Raw genomic sequence first — 8,434 nt, forward strand, 5'->3', positions numbered from 1 at the left:
AAAGCAACAGCCTGTTGCATATTCATACATCTCATCCATGATGCATAAATTCCATTCAAACACAGGATTCTGTCTGGTCAGTGTCAGCTTCTTCCTCTGAATCCTGACGGTGTCTTCAGGGCTGAACGAGGCAGTAAGAAGTTAATTTCTCCTGATAATGGAGCAATAAATTCTTTTTCTGTGAAAGATTTAGGTGTCCTGGGGCTGCTATCTCAGTGCCAGTCCTTTCTTTTAAAAAGTATCTTACATAGCATAGTTTCTATTTTAACATTACGTTGTAACCTAGAACAATATTTAACACACTACTTAAGAAAATTAACACAGCATAACTTTCTAACATAAGACATGTAATATTAATTTCAATATTTGCAAAAAGCCAATCATAAAATACACATTTTTCCCACCTTCACACCGTTCTGCCTGTTCCTGAAACAGCCACAATCAATCCCTCTGATCCCCCTGCAGCTCATTCTTATCCAACGTTTTGCTTTCTGGACAATGCAAGCATTTGAAAGTTTGGTTTGTAGCAGTGTATTCTCAGAAAGGTGCTGTTTTTAAATCCTAAAGCTTTCTCCAAGACATCTATCTGGAAATGGTAATGCCTGCACCCCTGTTAGCACCGCCACCTCGGCTGGCTTGGGTTTTGTTATAGCGGAGCACTTAGGGTGGCTTTGCAGATTAACGTGCCTAACGACACCTGAAGGGAGGGAGGTGACAACTCTGACCTCACCCAGCTGCAGAGGAGGGGCTGGACAGGCACCACCGCTTCCCAGCTCTGCTGAAGGCTGGGCTAAACCAGGGTAGTTAGTACGGGTGTAGAGCCAGCAGCTGTGCATGCTTGTGTGAAAAATGCATATTTTATGATTGGCTTTTCACAAATATTAAAATGAATATTATATGTGTTGTGTTAGAAAGTAATGCTGTGTTAATTCTCGTAAGTAGTGTGTTAAATAGAGTTTTAGGTTATAACATAATGTTAAAATAGAAACTGCTATATAAGATACTTTTTTAAAAGAGAGGAATGAGGTACTCCCATTGAGACAGCAGCCACAGGACACCTAAATCTTTCAGAGAAAAAGAATTTATTACTCCATTATCAGGAGAAATTAATTTCTTCCTGCCTCGTTCAGCCCTGAAGACACCGTCAGGATTCAGGGGAAAAAGTTGATGATGACCAAACAGAATCCTGTGTTTGAATGGAATTTATGCATCATGGATGAAGTGTATGAATATGCAACAGGCTGTTGCTTTGAAGGGTTAATCCTCTGTTAACGTGGGTCCTTTTTCGGGCTCATTTTGCCCAGAAGGAAGTACTGTCCATAACTCTTTGTTTTTATTGTCTGGTATTGTCCTAAATCCTAATTATTCAAATATTTATTACTCTAATTATTTTACTATTTTTATAACCATTTTATTACTATTACACTTTTAAAATTTTTTAAACCAAGTGATTGGCATTTTTCACACTTGGGAAGTATCCCGGTGGCCTGAATGCAGGAGCTGCCTGGCCTGCTTCTCTAACCTGGCACAGGGAATCAGGAATTTGCACAAAACTTGCAGGGCAGAAAGGAGCAAGGAGCTCTTGAAAGACCTGTCTGGGCTCTATGGAGAGAACAGGAGTGTTTATAAGGAGCCAGCCAGCTTATGAAACCTCTGCTGGGAGCATGACACACCTCAGTGAGAACACAAACAGGCTGCCCAGGGAGGTGAGTGAACCACCATCCCTGTGGGTACCTGTGGGCCATGGTTTAGTGGTGGGCTTGGCAGTGTTGGGTTAATGGACTCGATGATCCTTGAGGTTTTTTCCAACCTAAACAGTTCTCTGAGGTCTGGCGGTTATGGATGGCACCTTATGGCCAGTGCGATGCTGTACCCAGCATCCAGCAAATGCCTGGCACCTCCCAGGGGTGACGGGGCTACTGACCCCTGGGCTGGAAGTTGGAAGTCACCTGGGAAGTAATGATCGTGAACTGATTGCATTCATGTTCAGCAAAACAGAAAACAGACCTTCAAAGGGGATACGGGCATGCCAGGCTTCCAAAGAGGCAGATTTTTTTTAATAACTAAAATCAGAAGGAAATCTGTAAACAGAAAACGCATAAATAAACTTTAGGATAAGCTTTAAAACAAAATTAATAAATAGCTTGGAAAAAGACCCCAAACAAACAAAACCCCACCCTGATTCAACAGTTATCAAAAATAGAATACTGAGAGCTGTGGATTGTTTACAGGACTTTCCAGTGCCCAACATCTCCAGATAACCTATTATCTCCTGCCAAGTTTAAAAAGTCTTTCTTGGCCATTCTGCACCTGCTGGTGTTACCACAGGAAACCAAGGCACCCCAGCAGCTCTAGAGAACATGTCCAGAGGCCAGAGGCAGCAGTCCTGATGAGCTCTTTATTCTGTTTTATTCTGAAATGTGCTGCTTGTTCACGCTGCTCTCCTACACCTGCTCCGTGAGCAGACAGAGGAGCCCAAATCCTCTAAGAACGTCAAAGCCCTGCAGGATCTCTGTCACACTCCCTGCCACTCCCATCACCTCCCCAGCCCTGTTTGCCCTCGGTTCCCCTTTCCCAGACTCCAGCTGCTGCCAGCCAAAGCCAGAGGGGCTCCCTGATTATCACCTTGGCTGGGATGTGGATTGGGCATCCCTTGCGGCTTACACAGGCAATTAGAAGGCTGCCCTGAAAGGCAAAGTGTCAGACACCCTTGGTAGGAGTCTGTGAAGTGCAAAAGGGAAAAAAACAAGAGAGAGAGAGGAAACAAGGCCTCACCAGCTGGGAAAAGCTGCAACTTCTCACAGATTTTGAAAGGAAATGGGAAAGCAGCTTTGATTTAAATGAAACCATGGAAAGATCACACAGGGCAATGTAGTCCAGCCAGCAGTGGCATTTCATGTGGCTTGAAACTTTTGTTCTCTCTGCTAGAATGGAGATAATGGGTAGAGATAACAGAGAGGGAAAGTGCTGCTGGCATGGCCAAGCCTCTCTCTAAAGGAAAGCTTTCCTGAGACTGACAGGACCAGCACCAGCCCCCCTGTCCAGCTCCATTAACCACTGCAGGTCCTTAAGGTCACCCTGTGAGCCCTGCCACGAGGGCCAGCCAGAGCAGGCACTCATGATAAACTACTTCTGATAAGATTTAGCTGCCACACGAGCACTCACACAAGAACCTAACCTGGAGTGTGGGACTGACAGGGCTCTTGAAGTCCTCCAGGTGAAGAGCACACACCTCCTGCTCCCTGAGCAGCACCTGGGTGCTCTGCGCTTTCGGCAGTGCAGCAGTGTGAAAAATGCCTATTTTGTGATTGGTGTTTTGCAAATATTCGAACGAATATTATCTGTGTTGTGTTAGAAAGTTATGCTGTGTTAATTTTCTTAAGTAGGGTGTTAAATATAGTTTTAGGCTATAACATAATGTTAAAATAGAAACTGCTATATAAGATACTTTTTTAAAAGAGAAGAATGAGGTACTCCCATTGAGATAGCAGCCACAGGACACCTAAATCTTTCGGAGAAAAAGAATTTATTGCTTCTTTATCAGAAGAAACGAACTGCTTCCTGCCTTGCTCAGATATAAAGATGCCGTCAGGATTCAGAGGAAGAAGCTGACACTGACCAGACAGAATCCTGTGTTTGAATGGAATTTATGCATCATGGATGAGGTGTATGAATATGCAACGGGCTGTTGCTTTTAAGGGTTAATCCTCTGTTAACGTGGGTCCTTTTATTGTTTATTTTGCCCAGGAAGAGGTACCCAGACTGTCCTTGACTCTTTGTTTTTATTGTCTCATATTGTCCTGATCCAAATTGTCCAAATATTTATTAGTCTAATTACATTACTATTTTTATAACCATTTTCTACTTTTTAACCTGTTAAAATTTTAAAAACAAGTAATTGGCATTTTCACAAGGAGGATGCCTGATGGTTTAACACTGGCTTTGCCTTAAACAACCTTTCAATTTTTTAAAATTATTTCTGACTATATGGGGTTCATTACTCCCCTGCACTGCTCTTCCTTTTTATTGTATTACGGCACAGCGTCAATGGCAGTGCTGAGACACGCTGCTGCCAGGGATGTGTGAGATGTTCTGCCTTTCCTCAGAGACTGTGCTGCTGCTCAGACGGAAAGGAGAACATGACAGCTTGGCATCCTCCGTGTGCATTACAAGTTGTACCCATGCAAGTAGCGCACAGAAGGTGTCGCCGCAAATGCAGCCTGCATTGAGGCTGACAGGCTGGGAGACAATTACCTGTAGCACGGGCTGATGTCTGAAAAAGTCCCAGGTGTGGCAGTATTTCATCCACAGCCTTCTGCTCAGGAGTTTGCTGCGTAGAAGTCTCTGGAGCCTTCTCCACATCAGCCCAGCCTCCAAGTCTGCAACATTTTCATGGCAAAGCCATCTGTGTTGCTAAAAATAGGTAAGAAACTGTTGTAAAATAGTTGATAGATAGTTAAGCATGTACTGTTAGTTTGTGTATTATATTGTCAAAGTGGTTAAAAGGGTAGTTGTAAGAAATAGGGTATTCAATGTACCATAACACCTCAGTAAAGTGTGCCACCCCCCAAGGGAAACGAGCCAGCCTGGACAGAGCTGTAATGGCCAGCCAAGTGCCTTAAACCTTCATGCAAATGAAGGATCCGAAAAGAAACCAATTCAAAGAGACAAAAAACACGTTAAAAAGGGGCTTCTGACCCACTGAATTGTGCTGCTCCATCAGGGACATCGGGGTGCTGGCGCTGCAGCATCCCTGATGGGAGCGCTCCTGCTCGGCCCTTGGCCCCCTTGCTTTAGGCCTTTCTTTTTCTTACAATAAATGCTGAAATCACTTTAGTACCGTGAGCCTGCTCTCATTTTCCTCAGTGTCCTGTCTCCCCAAAAGTGGGGAGCTTCAATCCCAGTGTAAGTTCTAAACCAGCCCCAGCAGAGGTGCTGTGACATCCGTGCAGCTGCCCTAGAGGTAAATCCAAGTGTCCGTGCAGGCAGCAGGGCAGGCAGGGCTTTATCTCTCACAGATATGCACCCTGCAATACCCACAGCTCTCCCTGTTAAAAACGAGAGCAGGCTCCCGGTACTAAAGTGATTTCAGCATTTATTATAAGGAAAGAAAGGCCTAAAGCAAGGGCTGAGCAGGAGCGCTCCCATCGAGGATGCTGCAGCACCGGCCCTGGGGCTTCTGCTGAGCAGCGGTGGCCCCGATGTCCCAGATGGAGAGGCACAATTCAGTGGGTCAGAAGCCCCTTTTTATCCTGTTTTTGTCCCTTTCAACCCTTTGGATTGGTTTCTGTTTGGATCCTTCATTTGCATGAAGGTTTAAGGCGCTTGATTGGCCCATTACAGCTCTGTCCAGGCTGGCTCGTTTCGCTGGGGGGTGGTGCACTTTACTGAGGTGGTTATGGTACGTTGAATACTCTATTTCTTATAACTACACTTTTATCTGCTTTTACAGTATAATAATTGTGAAAAACGCCAATCACTTGTTTTTAAAATTTTAAAAGTTTAATAGTAATAAAATGGTTATAAAAATAGTAATATAATTAGAGGAATAAAAATTTGGACAATTAGGATTAGGACAATATGAGACAATAAAAACAAAGAGTTACAGACAGTCCGGGTCTGTCTGATCAGTGTCAGCTTCTTCCTCTTAATCCTGACTGTGTCCAGGGCTGAGCGAGGCAGGAAGAACTCGATAAGGAAGCAATAAATTCTTTTTCTCTGAAAGATTTAGGTGTCCTGTGGCTGAGATCTCAGTGCAAGTCCTTTCTTTAAAAAAAGTATCCTACATAGCATAGTTTCTATTTTAACATTATGTTATAGCCTAAAACTATATTTAACGCACTACTTAAGAAAATTAATACAGCAAAACTTTCTAACATAGCATATATAACATTCATTTGAATATTTGCAAAAAGCCAATCATACAATAGGCATTTTTCACAATAACCAAACTAACAGTACACGCCTAACGATCTAGCAACTATTTTACAACAGTTTCTAACCTATTTTTTAACACTCCCCACAGTAACACCGGGTCTCCTTGGCCACCACCTCCCCCTCCCCGCCCTCCGGGTGTCACAGACATGCTCACAGACCCACCGCTCGCTTCTGTGTCCTTCTGTCCGCAGGACACCCAGCCAAGGCAGCCAGACTCAGAGCAAGGAGCGCCGGACACAGCTCAGGATCCTGGCGGAGCGAGGAGCCTCGTCCACGCCGCTGCTCCTGGGATGCTCTGCTCCCCATTTCCCTCAACAGCCTGCCCCAAATTGCACTGCACGGAATTTCCCCTGGGATGGAGGATGAATGATGGCTGAAGTCCAGGCGCTGGAGGTTGGAGGAAAGCCGGAGTTGGTGCTCTTCATTCTCAGGCAGCAGCCAGCTCAAACACTTTGTTCCCCAGCTCGAACACTTTGTTCCCCAGGCTCAGTGTGTGGCTGGATCACCGGCTTTGTTCCTTCTGGCGATGGCTGAGCTCCTGGCCTTCAGGCTACGCCCTGCCCCATGTGGGTGAAGAGGACTGGGGCTGAATGCCGATGCCATTAGGTAGATACATAGTCATGAGAAGGGAATGCCAGAGATCGTTCTGGCTCTTCCAATTCTCACTGTATGCCCAGTGCTGGTGAATGGTGAGTCTGTGCTTTTGCCTTTTTTCCTCCCCTTAAAGCTCTTTTGCCACAGATGTTTACACAAGGGAGAGGTGCCAGCCTACCCATGAGGCGATGGCAGAGATGCCTGGGTGACCTCAGAGCTGGAGTCCTGCAGGGCAGCAGGGACACTCACATTTCCTGATGGATAGCACATAGCCACTGCAGAGTCAAACAGGTCCCTCTTTCCCCTCATCCATGGTCACCCTGTCTAGCCAGACAAACACATTTCAGAGTCCTTGCACCAGCAGCATGTTCAACCAGAGCCTCAGGGACCACATCCCACCATCCAACAGAGATGGTCAGCAGCAAATGCTTCATCCCCAGAGCCATCTCAGCGGGTTATGAACCCAGGAGAGGAGTCTGACACAAAGGTGGAAATAATTAGCACGGGTGACACCGTGGCCAGCAGCTCAGAGCAGTCCATAAAGGGATTAAACCACATGGTCACAGCGTTTCTCCAGGGTATGTCCAGCAGGAAGGGTCAGGGTTAAAATGCTTTTCACGGGCAGGAAGGGGATGGGAGGCAGCTCGTCCTTCCTGCACTGCAGCTCCAGCTGAGCCCTGCAGGCTCTGTCACCCTGCGGCTCCCGAGGAGAGCATCACCTCCTGCTGGCAGAAAAGATTCTGGGTTTTCTCTTTAGGAAAGTGTTGGCTTAAACTGCTCAGCAGCTCAGGATGAAGCGCTGACAGTGCAGGCTCTGGTCTGCTTGCCGATTCAACCCAGCCCCTGGGGGAGCAGATAAAATCACACAGGCAGCTGAGAAGAGCTATCACTGTGTGCATGTTTATAGGAGCTGGGCACTGGATACTCACAGAAACGTGACAGACCTTTTCCCCTCCCTTTTAGATCTAAGAATAAATACAAGCACACACATGGTGACTTTAATACTTGTATTTTATTGTTTCCTTGATTTTGAAATCACACACAACTTGAAAAATATCCCTAAATTGAAATAACTGTAATACAGAATCAGAAAAACAAACTGTTACTCACACAAGCAAGTCCTAATGTTCCTGTTGATTCCAGGGCTCTAAATTCTGCCTTAAACTGTGTGAAGCCCGTGGTGCAGGGACCAAAAATATAAGCCTTTGAGTTTCAGATAATATTTTATGTACATGTAGATATGTGCATGCAATACATATGCACATAAATATGCTCCTTTGAGCTCTAGGCAATATTTTATGTACATATATATATATATATGTAAGTAATCAGTATGTAGACAATACACACATTTATTCATACACTCTGTACATGTGTACATGTGTGTGTGTACAGTTTATATACATGTAAGTGCTTCTGCTCCCCAGCTCGCCGAAAACACAGCTTGGGCAGACAAGGCCCAAACCCAGCAGCCTAAGAATGAAAAGCTGAGCCCACGAATTTGTTCTTCACCTGTTGATGGTGAAGGAATGGAATTTTGTTCTTTTGCCTGGAGCTGTTTGCATTACTTCAGGGTGGGGGCTGAAATAAATTCAGTGAAGTTTAGCTGGCACCAAGGAGGCCCCGAGAAGCACTGGGCAGGCTCCTGAGGTACCCCTCACTTTTGTGAAATGCGCATTCCTCTGAGCCTATCTACACGGACAAGTGCACTCTCTCTGCAGGGCAGCAGGGCCCCAGGGCAGGCAGAACCCCCAGGACCTTCATCTCTGGCTCGGGACTGGGGTGGCTCTTGGCACGGCTGCAGGGAATGGGTGACACCCCAAGCCACCCCCTCACTCCTCACACCAGCGCCACACCGTCCGTGACACAGCTGCACCTCTCCACGATCATGTTGGGGAACTCG

At 45.7% G+C, this 8,434-nt stretch overlaps 1 protein-coding gene across 1 annotated transcript in view; it reads right to left on the reverse strand.

Annotated features, from left to right (window-relative positions):
- Positions 1-8,370: 8,370 nt before the first annotated feature.
- The window catches only part of LOC102044030 (left-right determination factor 2), a 3,534-nt gene continuing 3,470 nt past the window's right edge, over positions 8,371-8,434 (reverse strand). Inside the window, exon 5 of the mRNA XM_031061954.1 lies at positions 8,371-8,430. Within this exon, the coding sequence (XP_030917814.1) occupies positions 8,371-8,430 (60 nt within the window). The remainder of the gene's footprint in view (positions 8,431-8,434) is intronic.

Source organism: Geospiza fortis, unplaced genomic scaffold (assembly GCF_000277835.1).
Source record: "Geospiza fortis unplaced genomic scaffold, GeoFor_1.0 scaffold88, whole genome shotgun sequence".
NCBI lineage: Eukaryota > Metazoa > Chordata > Aves > Passeriformes > Thraupidae > Geospiza > Geospiza fortis.